The 25725-nt window shown below is 34.1% G+C and overlaps 1 protein-coding gene across 1 annotated transcript; it reads right to left on the bottom strand.

Annotated features, from left to right (window-relative positions):
• Positions 1-21640: 21640 nt before the first annotated feature.
• LOC145617020 (uncharacterized) lies at positions 21641-22768 on the bottom strand. Its single transcript, XM_081671724.1, has 2 exons — positions 22440-22768; positions 21641-22298 (listed from the first exon to the last, which is right to left on the bottom strand). The coding sequence occupies exons 1-2, from the start codon at positions 22766-22768 to the stop codon at positions 21641-21643; spliced, it is 987 nt and encodes a 328-aa protein (XP_081527850.1).
• Between the last annotated feature and the right edge of the window lie 2957 nt (positions 22769-25725).

Below are 25725 nucleotides of genomic sequence, written 5' to 3'. Positions count from 1 at the left end.
AATGCATTGCAGCTTTATTTCAAAAAAAAAAAAAATGCATTGCAGCCTCTCGTGCACACTTTTTGTATATTTGCCGTATAAAGATACATATATTAAGTTGCACAAAATAAAGTACTCCGTAAGTTATATTTTTTCCTAAAAAAAAAACAAGTTAGGGTCTGTTCACTTCAGCTTAAATTCAGTTTACTTCAGTACAGCTCCAATCAGTTCAGTTCAGCTCTTTGTTTCTTTTTCTCATTTAATATTCATTTCCGCTCTATTCAGTTCAGTTCAGCTCCAATCAGTTCAGTTCAGTTTAGCTCCAATCAATTCAGTTGAATAAATGTGAACATGCCCTTAATTTTTAATGGACATTTGGTGCTTTGGTTATATTTGGAATTTCACTATGTTGGAGAGTATTGAATTGAATATACACGTGAAATATAAAACTTAGTAGTAGGAGTATGAGTTTGAAAGATGACGATGTTGGTACCAAAAGAAATTATAAAAATGATGAAATGGAGAAAATATGGATGATGTTTGTGTGCGTAATTTATACGCCTTCATTTCTTGACTGAGTTGACAAAAGAAAATTCATATATGGTGATGATGAATGAGTGCAAGTCTTACTGTGTGAGTTGGATCCCAGGATCTTCATGTGTTTTAGTCATACTACCATTATTCAGTTTTGTGCTGTAATTTAAAAATACTACTTGTAAGAAGTAATAATATTAATCCTTCCGTTTTAAAATAATTAACACACTAGATCTTATATTTAAGAAATAGATTTTAAAACGAATTTGATGATGGATAATTGGATATATAATTGAGTTATAGGTTATTTATTGAAAGTTACTATTAATTTTGTATATATGAAATATTAGAATTTTATTGATAATTAAACACTATATAACAATTTTATCTTATAAAAATCTATTCAAAAATCGCTTAATTAGCATCATATATGTCACAATAATACATATTTGTCGCCTACGTGGCTGGACACTTGGCGAAAAACTGAAATGCCAAGTATCGATGTCTCGTGGTCTGGCTGCAAGACCGGTTTTATATATCAATCAATAACATATATAATACTAAAACAATCACCGAGAATGACACGTGTCACTTCCTGGTGCTGTTTTTTCTTTCCAAAACTCCCATCTTTCTTTTTAGCTAAAATCTTTTATTTTTGAAATATTTGTATAATAAAACTATATTAATATTATTCATAATCTTATATATTACTGTATATCTTTATGATGATTGTATTCCTTTTTATTTCATAATCTAATTACTTAGAATAATTACACAAGATTTCAAATCCTTTAATTAAGAGAGAATATGCTATAATTTAGAACTAGGTTAAGCACCGTGCAATAGATGCACGGTTGTTCAATGATTATTAAAAACATTACGTATAAAGTTATACACAAAAGGGATTGAAAGTTATATTGAACAATTTAATAAATAGCCCCATATAATTTTTTTTAAGAAAGCAGCAAATGTAATAAAATCCGATACTATCTTTTTTTAGAAGTTATAATTTTTAAAGCAAGGATTATTGTGGAAGATAAAATTTTATACCAAGTATTATTGGAGGGAAAATTTTTAATAGAATGTTGCCAAGTGTTCCTGTTAGTTTCGTCTTTAGTAATATGTAATAGATGCTGAAATATGGTGGAGAGTATAAAATAACAAAGCCACGAATACATCATTAACATCCAAGTTATCATTATATATATAGTTGTATAACAATGGGGTTCAAAGGGGAAAAAAAATTAATTAATATGGTGTTGATTTAAAATCTTATGAACCTTCTTCTTCTTCTTCTTCTTAAAAAAAAAAAAAAAATCTTATGAACCAATAATAATTTAATTAACTTTTACTAAAGTTTTCAGTTAAATATTTGTGTAATAAATTCCAACTTATAATTTTTTTATTTCTTCCAAAAATCTATAAAACAGGTCATGTTTGCATCAGTCATTTTCGACATATGTCAAGCTATTATTAAAAAATTCTTGCCAGTACAATACATGGTGTCAACTTTTAGTGTTTTATTTTTATTTTTTTTATTATTTTTATAATAATTATTCTACATAGCTTATTTTTTTAAAGTATATTGTATTTTTTTTAACTAAATTAATTAACTAATAAAAATCCATACAACATCTACATTGTATAATTTTATTGGAAATAACATGCATTATTAATTTAATATAATGTATACTTCATCTGTTTTTTTTATACTTGCAATACACCTTTTATCACGTTTATCGATAAGGTGATTAGACTAGGTAAATAATACATTCAACTATGAAATTTAAACCGTAGCAACTCATCCCTTTCTTCTTATGGGTGTTAAATTTTGTAAATTATTTTATCCGTTTACCTAGTCTAATATCTTTCTTAGCATGCGTGCCAAAGGGGTGTGTTGCAACTAAATAAAAACGGAGGAAGTACTTTTTTATTTAAAAAAATATTTTCAACACAACTAATTAACAATAATAGTTGTTGTTCAAAACCAATATATATATATATATATATATATATACCAATAAATATTTGGAAAAAAAAAAATATTACTACCGTGCAAATATAGCACGGGCACTAATCTAGTTAGTTACTAGTTTTGTGCCCGTGCGATGCCCGGGTTGTTTATCGAATTTTAAATTAAAACATTTTATCTAAAATATACTTCCTTTATTTTTTTTTAGTTGCAACACTTTTTTTTCACGCTTGTTGATGTATGTTTTCAATCGTTAATATCTTTAATTCCCGACATGCAAAAATTATAAACATTTGATATTATAATTGTATAAGTCGAGACAAATCTAACAATATCCCACATGACTATAAAGTCAAACTGTTGCAACTATTAAAAAACGGAGAAATATGTTATTTGAATTTTCTACTCATGGATTAATAATCACTTGACAATCATACTTGTTTGTTTATGGGTATTGATAATATATATAAAAAAAAAAAAACGACCGTCTAAAGATGTGATCTCTTTTCATTTTCTTTGACTATCTAGTGAAAGGTTGGTTTCATGTTAAAACTTAAGAGAACGGTTATATAAAATCATATGTCTCTTTGATATTTAATTTTTTTCTTTTGTACGTCTCTGGATCCGTCATTGTATAGAAATATTTTATTGAAAATAAAATTCTAAATCAAAAGTTGTATTGAAAACAAAACTCTAAAATAATTTTTTTATCCTACCAAATCCATCCAAATTTTATTGAAAATAAATCTCTAACATAACTTTAAATTTTTTATCCTACTACATCTATCCAACTATTTTTTATCATAATTCTACAAAAAAAAATATATATATATTCAAATAAATCTTACGTGTCACAATTATATTTAGTTGTCGCCTATGTGGCACGACACTTGGCTAAAAGTTGGAATGCTGATGGACGTTAGAATGGTCGCACATTCCACACTCAATCAAACACATTTATTAACAAACACCCTACAAACCAAGCATAATGATAAGTAAGAGTTCGGTCCACAAAGAATGGGATATGGTTGCTAAGGATCTTAACACTTAAGCTAATTCCAAGTCTATGGTGAATTGGGGTTCGTCAAGTAGACAAACAAACTATGATTCTAAATCGATGGATTAAAGACACTAGGGAATGGGATCCACTCAACTAAGACAATTAGGCAAACGGGGAGTAAAATAGACAAGGTATAGCAAGGACTATATGTAAAATCGACCTCATGCAATTAGAAAACAACTCACACTACTAAACTTAGATTCCTCATTAGTTTAGTAATTAGATGATACATAATCAGATTGCAATAAGTAATGACATACTCAATTTACATTTCCATGTCAAACTAGGCATATCATGCTATCAAGCTCCTTAGTCAAGGGTAGCTAATCCTATCATGAAGAACTAACAAGCAATCTTATATAATCAATTTAATTGCACATCAATGCTTCTCCCACATTTGCACAATTAACCCAAAAGGTTGAGCTTCACCCAACCCCTAGCAAGAAGACTACTCACAACTCATGTTTATCAACATGCAAACAAGTATTAGGGTTCTAACTTCTTCAATAATTGGGGAAAATTGATTAAAAATTGAAGTAACTATCATCCAATAACAAATTATCAAGAACTAAAGAGATTCAAGTAACATGCAAGAACAAATAAAATCAAAAACTGAATGGAGAAAAGTAGAAGGAAGTCACTAATTGAAGCTTGAAAATGTTAAATACAAAGTGCCAAATCTTGAGGATGAATCTTGAAACCAACTATTACAATGATTAATTTGATGAAAACTAAACTAAATTAGCTAAGATTAATGTTTCAAACTAAGAGGAGTTTCTAAAAACTAGGTGAAAACAACCTAAATGCTCATCAAATGGGTGCCATTTATGACACCCATCACTTAGTCTTTGCTGCCCTAATTTGTTAGCTTCAAATTTATTGTGTATGCTTTAAGAGTATTATTTAGTAAGTGGGTGAATACCTTGAGAGCTAACCAAGACCATATTTAATAAAGACCCTTGTTTTAATTCAGGCGAAGAAAGATGGCAGGGGGAAATGGTAACAACAATGATGGTAGAGAGTTGAGTGAAGTGATTAGACAATTGATAGTTGTTGCCCAAAAACTAGTAAAAAACTCAACCAACAAGAGGGAATTGTTCAAAAAGGTGGCACAAAGCAAACCACCAACCTATCAGGGAAAGCCTGACCCAACTATACTAGAAAACTGGTTAAGGGAGTTTGAGAAACTGTTTAGGACAGTTGGGTGCGTAAAGAATTCTAAGGTGGGTTGTGCTACCTACTACTTGAAGGGTGAAGCTGACCTTTGGTGGCAACAAAATGAATCTACCATTAGGGCATTACCTGGATTTAATTGGACTAAGTTCCAGGAGAAGGTGGGAGATAAGTTCTACCCTAGCTTCCTGCGGAAAAAAAAATCTAAGGAATTTTCCAATCTTAAAATGGAGAATATGTCAGTCACTGAGTATTACACTAACTTTGTGGAGCTGTCACATTTTGCTGAGGAGTCTGTTACTACAGAAAAAGCGAAGGCTAGGAAGTTTGAGAGTGGCTTGACTATTGATTTGCAGTTAAAGTTGTGTGGGTAAGTATTTGAAACCTTAGATGAAGTGTATGGGAGAGGCGCACACCTTTATGCACTAGAAGTAAAGAAAAAGAAAGAACTAGCTAAGTTGGAAGAGAAGGAGAAGAGAAAAGAGGTGGGAAAAAATTCTGGGAATCAACAGGGTAACCAGAAAAGTTTTAAGAAGTAGAACTACCACCAAAACAACAACTTCCACAACAACAATAATTCCCAAGGTAACAATCGTCAAGGAGGGCGAAATTTCAATAGGGGAGATGGAAACTCTTACCAAGGGAATAACAAGGATGGAAGACGTTATTTTTGTAGAAGGTGTAAGAATAACCACCCTGAGAAAGATTGTGATGGCAATCTGGTTCCTTGTCGTGCTTGCAATAAGCTGGGACATAGGGAATATGACTGTTTCTCTAAGGATCCTCATACAAATAAGCAGAATAATAATTCAGGGTCCCAAAGGAACTTTTGAGGGAATAATAACTATTCTGGGAATAAAGGAGGGCAGCAGAATGGAGCAAAGGGAAACAATAACAATGGAAATAACCAAGTGAAGGCAGGAGCTGCAGGGAAATTAAATGTAATGAGTAGGCATGAGGCTAATTCCACGCAGGATGTCATAACTGGTAACTTTTCTATTAACTCTATTCCTATTAAAGTTTTGTTTGATTATAGTGCAACTTTTTCTTTCATTTCTATGGCTATTGTTTCGGAACTATCCAACTATTTGAAAACAATAGATTTAGTAGACTTGCCTATAGTTATTCCTACGGATGGGGTAGTTGAAGGATTTATGTCTTCGTCAAGTGCAATTACTAGATATATATTGGATCAAATTATGGAGATAATTAAGTTCGTTCTTTTGGGTCGTCGTACTATCATAGCTAGAGGTACTTATGATCTTTGGACTAGTAAAATATCCTAAAGCCCAAATTGAATGGATCCGATAAAGTCACACAAAGGGTCTAGATTGAGCATTAGAGGAAGAGACCCATGATGGGCCTTCTCCCTCTAGGTGGCCGGCCATATGGAAGAGTTTAGCTGGATTGGGCTTGCTTCCTAGTCTAGTTATAATATGATTAGTAATAGATTAGGTGCCTAGGGTTGAACAAAACACTCTATGATCATAAGATCAAACCCTAATTAGCAAACACAAGCCAATCCCTCACAAACTCTCCCTCACTCTCGTCCGTCCTCCTTGGTGTGCGCCTGTGGTGTGTGCACGGTGGTGGTGGTTCGTGGTGGTGGCCGGTTGTCCGCAAAGGTGGTGATCGTGGTTTTCCTCCTTCACTCAACCAATCTAGTATTGGTGGACGACTCATTCGAATCCCGTGGACTAAATAGAGGAGCAATGCTTGGGACTCTATTATCTCCCTAATTGGTAGTCGATTGCAACGTGGAAATCACGCGTCAAAGGTATGTAGTATGTGATGCTTTATTTGTTATGCTTGTAGATCCTGTTTAGGTGCAAACAAATATGATTCGCGAAATTCCGCATTAAAGTACCTAAAACCCTAAAGTAGTGAGACGTACCAAAACCTATAAGGATGTACTTTTAAAGATCGAGGGGAAAGTATTTATGTCTAACCTCATCGAGTTTGGGTTGAGTGACTTTGATATTATTCTTAGAATGGATTGGTTAAGCAAGTTGAATGCAAAAATCAGTTGTCGGTCACAAAATGTAAAGAAAAGTACGAGTGAAAATGAGTTGGTTACTTATTGGATGCATGGTGAGACCAAGTGTCCAAGGTGTAGGAGTTTATAGGTACTAATTGCGGAAATAACATGAATCATATTCATACAGTACCTAATCCCAAGATCTAATGCATAACACATAAAGAACATATAATTGTACCTTTGAAGCGTGATTCCATGTAAGATCGAGCAAGAACAATGGGAGATAAAGAACCCCAAGCGTGATTCCACTACTTGGTCCACGGGCACAGATTAAGACCTCCACTAATGCTAGTTAGTTTCAATTGAACCCTTCAATTGACCTTCTACGGAGAAGAACGAGCAACGAACCAACCATGAACCACCACGAACCATCACACGCACCAACAAGGGTGGCCGGCCGTGATTCCAAAAGGGGAGAAGAGGGTCGTGAGTTAGAGAGAGAATTAGGGTTTTGGGATTGGTTGTCTTGATGTCAAAATCTACTGTAAGTTGATTATGACTACTTACATGCAACCCTAGGCATGGATCTTATTTATAGATCTCATCTCTAAATAAGAGCCCATGTCAAAAGCCCAAAACCTAATTCTAATCTAACTATGCTAGCCCAATCCATTTCATGATTAGTTTATTGCTCATGAGGCCCATTAATGGGCCTCTAACTTGCTTAACCCAATACCCTTGTGTGTGACCTCATAGGATCCATTCAAGCGGGCTTTGGACTATTTGACTAGTCCAAAGATCATCTCTCATAGTCTAGCAACATATGATGACGCCCCAAGAGAACGAACTTATTATCTCCATAATAGTGATCCTTGATATATCTAGTAATTGCACTTATCGAAGACACAATTCCTTCACAAGGATCATATCTATATTAAAGTTGGAAAAGTACATTAAGAAAGGGCATCCAGTGTATTTTTGCAATGTGAGAAACATGGATCATGAAGAGAAAACTAAACCAAAGGATATAGAGGTGGTGAATGAATTCCTGGATGTATTTCCAGAGGAGATCCCTGGAATGCCACCTAAGAGGGCAATTGATTTCACAATAGAATTAGTCCCAAGGACAACACCAATTTCCAAGGCACCATACCGAATGGCACCTGCATAAATGAATAAGTTGAAGTTAATAATAATAGGATTTATTGGAAAAATGATACATTAGACAAAGTGCATCGCCTTGGGGAGCGCCTATTTTGTTTGTTAAAAAGAAGGATGGAAGTACGAGGCTATGTATTGATTATAGGGAGTTGAATAAGGTAACCATAAAGAATAAGTATCCATTGCCAAGGATTGATGATCATTGAAAATTAAGACTAATTAAACAACTCCCATCATTCAAGAATCTATAATTTCGAGTATATATAGATTTAAAATAGGAAAAATAAATTAAGCATTGTAAAGATACCTATTTTTATCTTGCTTCTTCGTTAGTTGTTGTTGCTCGGGGTCAATTTCAGATTGATAATCCTTCTTCAAATCTTCAATTGAAAGTTCTTATTTCAAATTAAACCCAATTTCCAAATTCGTTGATTAATCACAAATAATTTTAAGAGTGCCATAATTCAGAAACCTTATATTCTTCTTTTGATTCTCTGAGTTTGCTTGTTATAGCATGCAAATGCTATATCTTTTATAAGATGAGTATAAAATTAAACCTGATGATTACCAAGTGTAATTGAAGGTGGCTTTACTCCCAAATTTAAATCCACGGACTATTGTAACTGTTCTAAGAAAATAACCAAGAGAAATGTTAAAAAAAAAAACCCTTTCAATCTATTCATTCTAATTATATAAAATCAAATAGACCATACTATAATCGCGGCTGTCTAACAAAAAACATATGCATCACGCCAATTAACACACCAAATTTTCACTTTCTTTACCTTGGGCTCAAATATATATCCTCTACTTGACTAACAGGAGCCACATCCTTGGTCCCCTTCATCCATAGTGGCTGAATATTTGATATTCAATCCTCAATGCACCAAAAGCACTCTACAATTTAAAAATAATAGCAATAATAAGGGCATTGAGTTGATATAGCCACCATATTTAAACAAATTGTTGAAAAATAATTTCTAAATATGCATGCTTGTGTACAATGGGGTTAATAGGTAGACCGTGTTTTTCTCAGACACAAGATGCCAGGATTGGATGTATTGATGAAACAAGAAGGGGGGGTCATGGAAGAACTCATATTAGTGTTCAACTATTCAAGCCAAATTCAATTAACAACCCTAATTCCACCAATTCTCGACCATTGTAGCCAACCCTCACCACCAAAAACTCCCACACACCACACCAAAGAGCAGAATCCCCCACCTAGGGATGGCAATTCAATCCGAGTTCAATTCGAATCCGATCCGAAGGAAAAAATCCGATCCGCATCCGTTTAATTTGAGTCCGAATCCGAATCCGAAAAAATAGGTCCGAATCCGAATAGGAGGTGGATCGGACTTGGACCCTGGGCAGAGTCCGACCGAGTCCGACCCGAGTCCGAGTCCGAACCCGAGTCCGACCCGAATCCGAGTCCGAATCCGAGTCCGATTCGAAAACATGCCAAATTCGGGAATCTACAGGATGTTTGCAACATATATTACATCAATTTATCAATTCAGTTAATCTAGCCCACTTTGACTACTTTATGGCCCAACTTCCTTAATTCAATTACTTAAAAAATAAAAAGAAAAAAAAAATAAAACTAGTAAAAACTAAAAGGACAGTGAACAAAAACCCTAACTCTTCAGTCTTCACCTTCATTCTATTGCACAGCCACCATATTCAAAGGAAAAACACCTTAATCACACAAACCAACGCCGCCCACCACTCCACCAGCGAGGCGACACTGTTGCCGGCGTTTCAGATCTCTGGTGTCCTGTTCGACCACCTCCCCGACGATTCGACGAAGGTATTATCTTTCACTAAGTGTCTGATTTTCGTGATTTTTGTTTTGTTTTTTAATTTTTGTTTGTTTTTTTTTTTTTTCAGTTAGCAATATGTCATTACACATTAGTATCCTAGATTCCTAGTTGCTACTTTAAACTATTAAACTATAAATCTATAATTAGTGTTCTACACTTCTAGCTTCTACAGACCTACGGTTTTAATTTTGTTTCAAATTTGTTTGATTTTTCTTGTTTTTTTTCTTTTTAGTTTGAGTTTCCCTGATTTGGTATGTTAGACTTGTTAGCTATATGATTTCTAGTCTGCTTCATTTTTTGTTTTGTTATGTTTATTATTATTATTCTGTTTTTAATTTCTGAGTTATTTTATTATACTCTGATTTTTATGTTTTCATTTGATAAATTCTGAATTTGCTTATTTTTGCATAAATTTGCTTATTTTGACTAAGATTAATTATTATTGATGTTTAGGCTTGAACCATATTGAATCTTCAACATAAATGGCTCCTCCTACAAAACAAACAAGAGGTAGTATCTATATACTTTTTCATATATTATATTTATGCATAAATTTTGGTTAGTGTCATTTTATAAAATCATGATTAATTTTTAATATTACAATTGTATAGATATGGAAACCGATGAGGCATCTTCTAGTCCGGATGATTGTGAAGAGGTTAATGGCCAACCAACTCATACTAAGACTACTAAGAAGCAAATCAATGATTCAAATACATCACATGTAAATGACAATGATGATGGAAATGAAATTGATGATGAAATTGAAGATGAGGGTGTGATAACGGGTAGTAGTGGAAGAAAGTTGACTTCGGCGGTGTGGAAATTTTATGATAAGAAATTGGTTAATGGAGTATGGAGAGCCTTTTGTAAAGGTTGTAAAGGAAATTTTGTGGGTAAGAGCTCAAGTGGCACTACACACTTGAGAGAACATACCAAAAAATGTATGAAAGTCAAGAAAACAATAGATGTGAGACAACAATTGTTGCTAGCTAGTGCAAGTAGGAGTGGAAGTCCTACTATGACAATTGGAAAATTCAAATTCAACCAACAAGTTTCAAGAAATGAGTTGGTGAACATGATTCTTATGCATGAGTATCCACTTTCCGTTGTTGAGCATGAGGGTTTTAGAAGATATACACATAGTTTGAACCCCGAATTTCATATCATTTCAAGGAATACCGTGAAATCCGACATTCTAAAGGATTACAAGGAAGAGAAGTCTCGATTGATGAAGTTGTTGGGAGCAAATGAAAGTAAAGTCGCCATCACTACGGATATGTGGACTTGTAACAATCAAAGAAAAGGCTATATGGCCGTGACGGCACATTTTATTGATGATGATTGGATCTTGCAAAATCGTCTCATAAGGTAATTATATTACTTTATCAAATAATTGATTATTATTATTATGAAATTTTATTTTATGATCTTTTTATTCATGTGAGAATGTATATACATAATAGTTTAGATTGCTAATTACATATAATTATTAATTATTGTTAGGTTCATGTATGTTCCATGCCCACACAACAAAGATACAATTAGTAAGGCATTAGTTGCATGTTTGAAGAGCTTTAATTTGGATGAAAAAGTTTCAACTATTACCGTTGATAATTGCACAACCAATGATGCGGTTATGGATGTGTTGCGTGAAAAACTTGCTCCTAGTAAGCTTATTTTGGGTAGTACCTATTTGCATATGAGATGTTGTGCACATATTTTAAATCTAGTTGTCAATGATGGATTGAGTATTATTGGTGATGCAATTGAGAGAGTTCGTGGTGTTGTTGCCTTTTGTACTTCTACACCAAAGAGATATGAAAAGTTTGAAGATGCTTGCAATTATGTGAAAATTCCTATAACTAAAAAATTGATTTTGGATTGTAAGACTAGGTGGAATTCATGTTTTGAAATGTTACAAGTTGCCCTCTTATATAAAGATGCTTTTGCTAGGTTGTTTTCAAAAGTTGGAAAAAGAGGAAAAGATAAGTTTATGTTGCCTAGTTTAGATGAGTGGAAAATGGCTAGTGAAATTCGTGAAAAATTGGCCTTATTTAGTAGGACAAGTGATGCTTTTTCGGGGAAAAACTATCCTACCGCAAACTTGTATTTTGAAAAAGTTTGTGAAATCAAACTTGCATTGAGATAATGGTTGTGTTGTGGGAATAAAGTAATAGAGATGATGGCTTCAAAAATGATCTCCAAGTTTGATAAGTATTGGGAGGTTATTAATATGATATTATCCGTGGCATCGGTTTTGGATCCAAGAAGGAAAATGGAATGTGTGTCTCTTTATTTTCATGCCCTTTATGGTGATAGTGGTGATGATGAATGTGAGAAGGTTAAACTATTCTTACTTGATTTAGCTCTTGATTATGAATATGATGTGTATTATAAAGAGTCGTCTTCGGTGGCACCTTCTTGCATTCCTAATGACAAGGGTAAGAGACCCATGACCGACTTGGATGATGTGGAGGGGTTATGGGAAAAACATGTATCAACACAACCAACAAAGAAACGTCGCAAGTGTGAGGTGGAGGCATACTTAGAGGAGGATAGGATAGTTGTTGATGATAACAAGTTTAATCTTCTAGCTTGGTGGAATGCCGAAACAAGTAAATATCCTACCCTCTCTAGAATTGCTAGGGATATTCTTGCGGTGCCCATTTCTACCGTTGCTTCGGAGAGTGCTTTTAGTGCCGGTGGTAGAGTAGTTAGTCCCCATCGTGGTAGAGTAGTTAGTCCCCATCGTAGTAGACTACACCAAGACACCGTGGAAGCTTTAATGTGCCTTCAAAGTTGGAGATATCCTCAATTTAAAGGTAACTAATGTAATATATTAAAACTATTTATTGTCTTATGCATTATTTTATTTATTTTAATGCATTTACACTCATTATTAGGTATTACAAGTGGTGGCAATTGTCAATTTGCATCGGTCTTTGAAGATGAAGATGTGGATGTTAGTGAAGTGCTCCCATAGTAAGTTTTTTTTATTATATTTATTTCACCACTAATTTTTATTTAGTTAAACACATGTTTATATTTTCTCTTAAAATTCATATTATTTTTGGATGGTGCACAAGCTTTTCACTTACTTTTAATTTTCCATGTCTAATTTATTTTTTGCTTTTTGTTTTTTTTTTTTTTTTGTGTAGGAAATCGTTAGACTTCATGTTGGGAAAGCTCTTCTTGTCAAGTTGTGTTTGTATTTTGAATACAAACATTGTTATTGTAATTTGATTCATTAAGGACTTAAGGTGGTATTGTTGAAAGACTAATTAGAAGTTACTTTATATTGTTGTATGATGATATTTTTATAATTTGGGACAATTATTTGCTTGTTTGTAGCAAACTTTTATCATGTAACTTAATTCTTATTTATGTTATGTTTATACTTTATGCATGTTTTTTTTTAAAGTTTTATGCACTAATAATCCAATATGATTTAGGAAATAAAGTTTATTAGGAATAATACAAAAATTTATAGGTATTTTTAACAATTAAAAAAAAAAGTATTCAGATCCAATCGGAGGTCCGAATATATGGATCGAATTCGGACCCGGAAAATTTGATTCGGATCGGATTCGGAGTCGGAGTTTCCGGATCCGGATTCGGATTCGGATCCAACTCCAAGGTCCGTTTAGTTCACGGATCGGATTCGGACTTAGGTGCATCCGACCCGAATCCGATCCGTTGCCATTCCTACCCCCACCTCACCCAACCACAACTCCCTTCTCCCTAACGAACAGCAGCCACCAGCAACCCTGGCGCCCTGCTGCTGCTCCATCTCCTTGCACCAAGAATAATAACCCAACATCACCAATTCCTCAATTACGCACCAAATCGCAGCCAACACCACCAATTACCACCAATCTGCCACCCCCAATCAGCAATTTGCCATCGGTTTCAACATTTTCTCCCTCCACAATTGATTTTGTTGAGTTTCGGGATTGATGATGATGGTGAGCATGATGCGTGAAACTAAAGAACAGAGCAAACACAACGAAGAACTACAGTATGTTCAACGAAAAACAACAATTCCACCCCACTTCATGCTTAGACTAACAACCAAATTAAGAACTAATTGAACAAGATGAAATGATAGCTTAATAAGCTCTAATCTACCTATTAAGACAATCAATCAAGGCTATCAAAATCAAAGCAAATCACAAAATTTTTACTTCAATTCCAAAATACCCAAGAATAAAAAATCACTTCAATAAACAAGCAAGATCAAAATTTTTTTACAAAACCCCAAATTTTAAAAATAGAAATCAACCAAAAAAAATTGTAAATTTAAGGGAAAAAACCTGATTGTTCAAAAGCATCAACATCAGGATCTTCATTTTCTTCAACAATTGAGGATCGGAGAAAATCACCACTGGTCCACCGCCTTTGAGTAAGTCAACGTAGAAGTTCTTTTATGGAGGATCGGAGAAAATCACCACCGCCCTTGGGTAAGTGAGAAAGCAAATGGCAGAATGAAAGGAAAAGGAGAAGTGGAGTGAGAAATATTGGTTCAAATGAGAGAGAAAGCAAATGGAAGAATGAATGGTGGAGCAGGAAAAGGGGAAAAAACAAGACCGAGGGTTGAATGAAGACTGAAGTCAATCAATAAAGGAAATAAGAAAAAGAAAAAAAAAAGAAGTAAGGGTATAACCGTCACTACACTATAGAATTAAAATAGTAACACCTGTTAGGGCTTTTGAAGGGTTGTAGAGATGAATTCCTTAATCCAAAAGTTAGCACTAAATACCCATGATTAGCCCATACAAACTAAAAAAAAAAAACCATACTTTTTTTTTCAAAAAAAAAAGCACCAAAATAAAAAATCAATTTTCTACTTGTTAAGTTTAATTAAACGAAAGGGCAATGGAAAGGCATTTAAAGCCTACATTCAGCATTTAAGAAGCATATAAATATCAGCCTCCACAATTCCAACAACATTCATTGTGTCACCATTAACTACAAACATCAAGTTTTCTCAAAATATGAATTCCTTAATTCAAAAGTTAGCACTAAATACCCATGATTAGCCCATACAAACCCAAAAAAAAAAAAAAAAAAAAAAAAAAAACACACCATACTTTAAAAAAAAATAAATCATACTTTCAACTTTTTAAGGCATTTAAAGCCTACATTCAGCATTTAAGATGTAAATAAATATCAGCCTCCACAATTCTAACAACATTCATTGTGTCATCATTAATTACAAACATCAAGTTTTCTCAAAAGATGAATTCCTTAATCCAAAAGTTAGCACTAAATACCCATGATTTGCCCATACAAGCCCAAAAAAAATCCCTAACCTTAAGTTAGTGCTGCACATCATCAATCTTCATAATCTGCAAATCCTAGCCTCCTTGATTAGTTGATTATCTACAAATCCACATAGGGCAGCTTTCATCTCCTCCAAAAAAAATCATCAGCCACCCCTATCATCAAGTTGAATCTAAAGAGAAACAAATCAGACACAACACATGGTAGAATTTGTTGATGCTTTGTTTTTCGATATTGATCAAATGCTAACAGAACAAGAACTGGCATAATTGTACTATGATCATGATGAAGAAATGCAAGATCTAGGATTGGGGGACTATGATTATGAAAATGAGAACATGAAAGGCATCCAAGAAGAAGAAGATGGGAAGCAAAACACAAAAGCTGAGGTTAATTCCCCATAAATGTAACAACCAGTTCAACATGGAAATCAAGTTCCACAAAGAAAGCAGCTCACCATGCAAAAGAAAAGAGAAATTGTGGATGCTATGTTGGTTAAAATGCATGATGGGAACTTACTAAGAGGTCACAAGAACATTTATCAGTTAAATTCAGTGTTCACAAATCCACTATCACAAGAATATTCACAGACATCAAAAAACAAATGGCATAAGGGAATTTGATTGATGTCAAGAGTAAGAAGTATGGTATAGCAGGTAGAAAGCCATTAGAATCTTCTGATGAATTCTTACAATCAGTCCCTTTGCATTTAAGGCAAACAAAAAGGAGTTATGCAGCAGAATCAAAGATCTCTCATGTAACTCTTCATAATTTGAAGAAAACGGGAAGGCTAAGAACACACGCAAGCAGCAACAAGCCAGCAGTGTCATCAGATCACAAGGTAGCCAGACTAAAATGGGTTCTGTCACATATTAACCCAAGTGTACGAAATGAGTGAAGGAATTCTGTCTTCGATAAGTGCAAATACTAGACATATCAAGGATCACTATTATGGAGATAATAAGTTCATTCTTTTGGGTCGTCATTGTTTGGTGCTAGATATTACAAAAGATCTTTAGGCTAGTTAAATAGTCCAAAGCCCAATAGAATGGATCCTATGAGGTCATACAATAAGGGTATTGGCTTAAACAAATAAGAGGCCCATTAATGGGCCTCATGAGATTATGACATACCATGTAGAGTGTTGGGCTGGAGTAGTTTGTTTAGGATAAAGTGTTTGGGCTTGACATGGACTCTTATTTAGAGATATGATCTATAAATAAGATCCATGCCTAGGGTTGAAAGGAACAATGAACATTCAGTGAATTGTGGAACAAGCAACCAAGTCCCAAAACCCTAAACACTCCCCTCAACTTTTGGCCCTCCCCTCTCCCCTCACGTCCGTACGTCTAGCGTCCCCTTGTGGTGGCTCGTGGTTAGTTCGTGTCTCTCTTCTCCATTGAAGGTTGATTAAAGCGTTCAATCATGACTAACTAACATTAGTGGAGGTTTAATCTGTGCCCATGAACCAAGTAGAGGAATCACGCTTGGGGTTCTTTATCTCCCATTGTTCTTGCTCGATCGCACATGGAATCACGATTTAAAGGTACAATTATATGTCCTTTATGTGTTATACATTAGATCTTGGGATTAGGCACTGTATGAATATGACTCATGTTTTTTCCGCAATTAGTACCTATAAACTCCTACAATGAGGACCCTGTATTTGCTGATATGGACCATATCATACACATAGATGAGAAATGGTTCGATCTGAATCCTGATAAAAGGAGGTTTTATCTCCTACCAAGTAAGGAAGATCCATACATGGCAATACAGTCAAGAAGATTCAAACTCAAGGCAATGTTTATGACAATGATTAGGAAGCCATTGTATGGCAGCAATGGGGAACTCCTCTATGATGGGAAGTATGGCATATTCCCATCCATTGTCAAGGAACAAGCAAAGAAATCCAGCAAAAACAAAGCAGCAGGAACTTGGGAAACAAAGGCACTCCAGAATGTAAACATAAAAGTGATTAGAGATATGTTGCTAACAAAGGTCATACCAGCAATTATGTCTAAGTGGCCTGAAAGTTTGGCAAAAAATGTTTTCATTCAATGGGACAATGCAAGGCCACACCAAGTTCCTAAGGATGAAGAGTTTATGGCAGCAACAAGCGTAAATGGGTTCAATATTCAATTTGTTTTTCAACCAGCACAATCACCTGATTTGAATGTGCTTGATTTAGGGTTCTTTAGGTCTATTCAATCTTTGCAATATCAGTCCTTTCCTAGCAACCTAGATGAGCTATTTGAAAAAGTGATAGAGTCTTATGACACATTCAATCCACAAGTCAACAAGTACATTTGGTTGACTTTGCAAAAATGCATGATAAAGATTCTGAAGACCGAAGGTGGCAACAAGTACAAAATACCACATATGAACAAAAAACTTGAAAATGTAGGAATTCTACCAGATCAAGTAGAAGTGCAGAAGGAAATAGTGATGTAGGTTGTTGGGTACTTGTAGACACCCAAATGTGTCTCCCCAAAACCAAACCCAGTGATGAATACCTTTTGCGTCGAATGATAATTGAGTGAAGTGAAACTGTGAAAAGTTTAGTGTTGCGGTTAGTTAAAATCCTTCTTTTTGTTTTCGAAAACCTACTCTATTTTATGAAAATAGCCAGTCCAGTTTATTTTGGTCCATGATAAGGGTCCAATAATAGTGTAGTTGGATAGGACTCAAAAAGAGCTTTCCAACGATATATTATAAGCCTAATTCCGATGAATAATGAGGAAGTTATGGCCAAAATACTAAACTGGGCCTAGATTGGTTCTTACATACGGTCCAATGATCTAGAGGAGGGCCTATTATTATTCCTAAAGCTAGTAGGATTGATTATAGTCTTCTAGAATCATCTAGAAGGTTCTTTTTTATCCTAGTAGGATTAGGATTGATAATTGTGTTTACGAGTTTCACTTGGAATAAAATAGGATTGATAATTGTGTTTTATATGAAAATACGATTTTAGCCTTCGTATGGATTTTACGACTCAATTTTATTGAGAAGTGGATTCCGCGTGAAGCAGCGCCTAACAACGGTTCTGTCGCCTGGCGCTGGCTTTATCGCCTGGCGACAAGCCTGTCGTTTAGTGACAGATCCTGTTTTACTCCGATTCAAACTCAAACTCTTTTCTATCAGTTTTCCGGACTATTTTCCTATAAATAGAGGTCATATCTCCCCTTTTTCAATCATCAACAAGCTTGATCACAATTATCTCTCTTCTCTCTAAGCTAAAGCTCATTCTTTCTATCTCTCTCTATTCTTTTTCTAAGCCTAGCCCTTTTAAAAATACACAATACCGCATAAATTAGTTCTAGACACACCTAGCCAAGTTCGAAGTTGCCTTCGCCCTAGACGTGAAAGGTTGATACTTTTCCGAGGGTTTGGACCACAAATCCAATTTCTAAACTCTTTTCAATTCTTTAATTTTATTTGTTGATTTAATATTTAATTGAAGTTTACTAACGCGTGTATTTTGTTGTTATTAGAAATAGGTATGAGACATGCATTAAAGTAAGTAATTCGATTACTTAATTATTCTTTTGATATAGGAATCATGTTTAGATTATTTTGTTAATTCCTAGTATCATGTTAGGATGTCTTTATGATTTATAGTATCATGTTTAGGGTATTAACTAATATTTCTAATATCATGTATGTTAGTATCATGTTTAGGATGCTTCTTATTCTTTTTAATATCATGCTAGTATCATGTTAGGGCTAAACCTTTGATCTTCATTATTTAGTGACATGCTAGGGTTTGTTTAGAGGTGATCATTTGCGGGCTTAGGCGGGTAGCGGGCTGGGCTTATGTTTATTTTTTTGTCCAACAGACTTTATGTAGCAAACCCGATCCTTTTTATACGGGCTTGATACTTTGTCTATGCCCGCTTACTAAATGGGCCGGGCTTGTTTGTGGGCTAACGTGCCTTAAATTTTTGTTTTATCTTTTATAATGCTCATTAATATTTTTATTATTTTCTAGTGCTAAAATTATTTGGTAGAGTTGTCTTTAAAAATTCTTGTTCACAAATAATAATAGAAATTAAAAAAAAAAAAAAAAGAAGTTGAAATTATGACATACTTCTTATGTATAAATATATGAAAGAAAAAACTTATTTGATACCGTGTTAATGATAAAATATAAAATTAAAATAAATATTTGTAACTAATAAAAGCTTATAGATCAATATAGTCTTTTTGTATTTATTATCTAAAATACACAAAGTACATCATAATTATCTAACTAAATTAAATTATTAAAATATTATTATTTTTACTAAATGGGCCGGGCGGGCTAGCCCGTGATACATATTTGCTTGTCCATACCCGTCCATTTATATTAACGGGCCAGGCTAAGCCTGTAACACCCCAATAATTCTCCCTTTTCCAAACCACTTAATTTTAATAAAATAGAGGAGAACCATTGGCATGTTACCGCCACGTGTTAAAACGTTAAGGCTTTATCAAAGTATCAGAGCGGAAAACCAAACATAAGTCTTTAAAATAGCATAGTTTAGAAAACGAATAAGTCAAAACTTACAAATTGGAACCATAAAGGTCCTTATCTAAAACCAAACCAATAATCAAAATCCCAAAACATAATTAAAGTAGTAAAACATAAATAAGTTCAACACAAAGAACGAATACTCTCAATCACACCTGTGCAATTCTGCTCCCCAATAATACAAGTGTAATAATTGGATCATCACAGGGTCATTGAAAGGCGAACGCCATGACCAAAAGAAAACACACAAAAGCACGCAATCAGCAAAGCTGAGTACATACAAGCTACAACGCACAAAACCTAGCATGCTCAATTAATTAAAATAAATAAACATACAACACAAATTAATTAATCAAGACTTCACACTTAAACAATTCAATTGACTCAACATACTTTCTGACCAACTCCAAACACTTGACTCTTTATATTTAATTAATTAATTTAATTTGGAGTAAGCAATAGACGAGGTTGTCCAATCCACCAAATCATTTTGGTCCCAAATGACCATTTAAAATAAAAGTTTAGCACAATGCAAGAATGGGCGCGACTCCATTCTCACAAAGTTAGTCTAGGATCCCATCTAACTTTCATTGTAAAATAAAATGTAAATACCAAAAGATAAGAGGACATGTTGATCAAACAAGCCTCGAAAAGCCACGGGCTACCACCGTGTACCCCAACCCATTATTGTCAATACTCTAGAAGTGCACGCTTTCTAGAGTTTTATTGCTCATCCATGTTTCACTTTACGTGATTACAATTTTAATTAATAGCCGACTCATTCAAGAAGATCATACATAACAATCATACATCAATTCACTTTTAATCTTATTTAGGACAATGGTGATCACATCACAAGTTGACCTTTAATTCCATTAAACTTCCAAATTATCCAAAATTGTTGAACATAGTCAACCCACCTAGCCATTTCGGCTTAATCCACCTTTACTCAACATATTAACAAGTCATAATTGAGTGATAAAAAAAATAAATAATAACCTTGCGGAATAATCAATAAATTCATTCCACTTAAACCATTCAATTCCAATCCTTTAATAATCCAAATGTGTTTAACAAACCAATCCAATAAAATTATGCTTTTATCAACATTCCATACAATCAATTAATCCAATATAATCCAACATGCTTGCATCCATAATTCCATACAAACATAATCAATTCACCAAAACATGTCTCGTAAACATAACCACATGAATTAATTAAATGTATAACCAAACAATTTCCATCCAAGTGTTCCCTAAACATGAAACTAAGTTCATTCCTTTTGGTACGATCCAAACATGATACTACTTACAATGAAGTAGACATGTACGTACCTCGTGTAAACAATCCTTTGTGCCACTTTTAATTACTTAAAAGTCTCTTAGGGAATAATCACCTCCTAGAAAACAACTAACAACAATAAATTAATACTTAACCAAATTTCCAGCAATATAAATTAGATTAAAAGTTCTTTAAACTTCCTCTAAAACATGTTTATATGCTTAATTTATCAATAGAAGTCCAATAGGAACAAAAGCCCCAAATTAATTTATCATTAGAACCCCAAAAATCCCAATTTAAAAAAATTAAAACCCTAGGTTTAATAATTACAAAATCTGAAAATTATAACACATGTATAAATCTGAAATTAATACTTTAAATCATCAAAATATAGTGTTTCATACTAATTAAATTAATTTCAAACAATAAAAATTAAACCCAAAACAATTTAATAAACAAGAGAATAAACAAAATAAATGGAGAAAGAAGGTGAGGGTGGTCACGGTGGGCTGCCTGGTGGTCGCCAACGGTCAGAGGAGAGGCGGCTGGGAGGCGTGCCGGTGGTGGTTGGCGGCAGCAGTTGGGTGGCAGTAGGTGGAAGTGAGAAAATTCTCACGTGAAGGAGGAGGAAAGGGAAAGAAAGAAAAAGAAAAGAAAAAGGGAAAAGAAAAGAAAAGAAAAAAATAAAGGAAAAAAGAAATAAATAAAATAAAGGGAAATAGACAGCAACTAACCTTTTGTGTGGGAAAATTTTGAGGGATTTATGGGGTATTTATAGGAGAAAGAGTTGTAGGGTAAGTAGGAATTTTTTTTTTTTTTTTTTTTTTTTTTTTTTTTTTTTGACAAGAGCAAACTAAAAGCAAAGAGCAAAAACTCAAGTAATACTAAAACTAATCAAACTAGTCCTACACCTGTTAGCTAACTCATGTGCCTTCTGGACTTGATCCCTGCTTACCTTCCAGACCACACAACTCTGTAATGTGTGACCTTTCTCCCTTAGGTTTTGGACTATCCAGTAGAACCGTATATCGCTCCTGTCTGGGTTTTGCAGCAGGCTGACCACTTCGCTTGAGTCGGTGTAGACCCAGATATCACTAAAACCTTTGTCGATAGCCCAGCTGATACCTTCTAGGCATGCCCTAAGCTCAATATACAATGCCGCCTCAGCCTTGCAAAATCCACCCCCTGCATCTTCACCCTCCTCCCCATTTGTTATGAGGACCCACCCAAAACCCCCATTTCCTGTTTGTTTATGCCACGAGCCATCACATACGATTATTGCTTCTTTGTTCCACTCCTCATACCTATTATCCGAGCTGCTTCTGTAACCCAAGTGTGCCTTATGAAAACCCGGAGGTGGCCCCTCCTTTATTCTCATAGCTTGAGAATTCCCCCGACTCCTGATACCTAGTTTAACGTAAGCATTTAATTCCTTAGAGGCTACCTCTAAGTGTCTCAACAGTCCTGGCTGATGGTCGTCTTCATTTCTGAATACTCTCCCATTTCTGGCTAGCCATAAGCCCCACAGCACACTAAAAAAAGTGTGAATACGATCACTCGTAATACCATCCTCGTTATAAAACAATAGGATATATTTCTAGATCCAGTGTCGCAAAGGAGTAGATCCATCAATTTCAGAGCTAATATGCAAGAAGCAGTTAAGCCAAGCATACTTGGTCAAACAACACATGCGAAAAAGATGATGAGAGTCCTCATCAAAGCTCCCACAGACACCACATAGAGCATCCACCGGGATTCCTCTATGCTGTAGGTTTGCCTTGACCGCTAGCCCATTCAAGATAAGCTTCCATAAGAATAAGCTCCATTTCGGAGGGACCCTAAGCCTCCATAAGATTTTGAACAGTTGTTCCTCCTTCGGACTATTAATAGTCTCCCTACCGTCCTGGCATAACAAGGCGTACCCTGTTTTAACCGTGTAAATTCCTGACTTGTGTCTTTGCCAATACAAGAAATCTTCCTTGTCTGAAGCAGGTAGTTCCATGTCTAGAATCTTCCTTGCCAATTCCCATTCAAATTTTTGTCGTATCTCCTCCGCATTCCACGTTCTCTCTAGGGTATATTAGGGTAAGTAGGAATATTGGGCCTCATAAAAATAATGGGCCAATTAAGGAATAAAAATGGATGGACTAAGCTTTGTTTGTTGGACATAAATTATAGAAGGAAGGTTTATAAAAAGTTCTTTGTAATAAAATCGTTTATCAACCCGATAATAATTTGAAACTTTAAAAATTAAATCCCGGAAAAATACAAATAAATATTATAAATAAAATAAAATTTCATTTATAATATATTTAAAAATATGGGGGATTACAATCTATCCCTCTTAAAAGAAGTTTCGTCCCGAAACTTAGCACAAAATCCCTTAAAGTGCAAAATATTTGCGTAAAATTCTTTCAAAATTATCAATATTATGTTGCTGGAATTCCAATTGTGTCATAATATTCACTAGATATGTAAACAATAAAATAACTATGAAAAGTATAAAACACCATAAAGTAGCATAAAATAAGGCAAAAGGCGCGGAATTATACGCATTCTACTCCCCTTAAAGAACAAGAGTTTCGCCCTCGTAACTCACCTCATTAAATAACTTAGGATATTTCTTTCTTATATCATCCTCGGCCTCCCAAGGGGCTCATGTTCTTCCTCACTTTTCGAGTATACTAAAATATCATCAATGCCGAATGAACCCTAAGCAATTCAATAAACATATAGTCACATCAAAATCAGAATGCCAGTGAATGAAAGTTATAAAATATAAAAACACAAAGTATTGGGAGAGGCAAACCTCAACTAAACATTGGTCAGTCTACCTTAACCCTTCCGCAACTACTCTCTCATCTTCTTCCTCATTTTCTCTTTCCTCTTTCCTCTTTCTATTTTCAACACACTTAATAATCAAACCTTAACAATGGTGAGATTGGTATCGTCGACAATGAGAAACTCATCGGGATCAAAGATGTCATCCATGGAGGAAAAGAGAGAAAGTTTAAGAGAAGAGGATCGATGGATAGGAGAGAAAAAATAAAGATAATTGATTATAGTTGTCCATGATTTATGCTTGAATTGGCTTGATAATTGCTTGAAGTTCTCAGATTTTTTGAAAAATGCCCAAAAAAATCAATTTGGTTGAGATTAATTGTCCTATGTGATTTTATGTTGAATTGAGAGAGTTTTGATAACAAATGCATGTATTTTGGTTGAGAAATAAATGAGCATGTTATATTATACTCAAGAGCTTAGTACGGGATCTTCAATGGTGGTTTCTCCATTGTTGACCTTTTAATTATTATTATAAAATAAATTATATTGTCTAGATTATATCATCTATAATAAGTTGGATGATATATCCTCTATAAGTTGGATGATATGATCATCCATTGTCTAGATGATATCTCGTATTAGTTCCATTATATCCTCTATAAGTTCAATGATATCCTGTATTATATAGGTTTCATGATATTATCTATAGGCCGGATGATATCCTCTATTGGTTCCATGATATCATCTATAAGCTGGATAATATCATCCATTGCCTAGATGATATCATCATAGGCTGGATGATATATATCATCTAATGGTTATATGATATCATTTGTAGGCTGGATGATATCCTCTATTAGTTTGTTGGATGCATGATATCCTTTATTAGTTATATGATATCATCTATTGTATCTATGATAATCCTCTATTGATTACATGATATCATCCTTGATAATATCATCTATTGTGTATATGTAACTATATTTGATATCATCTCGCCTTTAGATGATATCATTTGTTTGTTCAATGATAACCTATATTGGTTCCATGATATCATACATAGGCTTGATGATATCCTCTATTTGTTATATGATATCATCTACAAACTGAGATTGTTATTTTAAGGCTTGACTCACCAAACTGTTGATGAGGCAAGCCTCACACAATACCTTCTCATCAACAAATCGATTTATCAAGATCAAAGTAAATTGAAACTCAGCAAATTGATCAAACTATAAATTTAGAAACAATTACAAACTCAGCCAAAATCAAACCTAATTAAACCTAATTTTAAATAACACAAAAATTAATCTTTATTGTTGATCTCATTATGATGAATGATGCAAAGAACAGAGAAGTGAGAATGTGTCAAATGAAAGAGAAGAAAAAGGAGAGAGAAAATATCGAATGAAAAAGGAGAGAGAGCAGAGCGAAAATTGAGAGCAAAATTATTACTCCGTATTATGAAAGTGAAGAAAGGGGATCATTAATAAGGAAAGAAATTTTGAGGAAGAAGATTACTGTTGCATTTCATTTAGTATTATTTACGTTTGAGGGGTGATGCAGCTAGTTTAGCTGCATAAGCATGCAGCTAAGAATTTGTCATCATATCATATTAGAAAAAATAAGTTCAGAGCAAATCTGATTAGATAAAATAAATTCATACCAGATTAGATCAACCCAAATAAAGTAAACTAATTGAACAAGACCTGAGAGGCAAACTATTGCACACCCTTAATAGTCGGTGTTAAATAAGCCTTCTCGAATGTCCATCTATAGATCAGATCAGCCAAAATAAAGTGAACTATGAACAATTAAACAAGGCCAAACAAGCAAAGTATTGCACACCCTTATAGGCCCTGTTCTTTTGAGCTTCAGGGCAGGGCAGAGCAAAGCAGATTTCAGCAGAGCAGAGCAGAGTCTAGTTGAGCCGAGCAGAGCATATTTCATATTTCATTATAATTATAATTATTATTATTATTATTATTATTGTTATTATTAGGAAAATTTGCCCAAAATAACACGAACTTTCAGTGGTCTTCCAATAATGAAACGACCTTTAGATTATCCCAAAATAACACGATCTTTGATACATGTCTTCCAAAAATAGAACAAAAAACCGGTAACTTATTTTACAAAATAAAATAAAATAATCCAACACCACCCTCCTTCCGT

The sequence above is a fragment of the Chenopodium album genome, chromosome 26 (assembly GCF_948465745.1).
Source record: "Chenopodium album chromosome 26, dcCheAlbu1.1, whole genome shotgun sequence".
Lineage (NCBI taxonomy): Eukaryota > Viridiplantae > Streptophyta > Magnoliopsida > Caryophyllales > Amaranthaceae > Chenopodium > Chenopodium album.
This window is presented reverse-complemented; position numbering and strand designations above follow the sequence as displayed.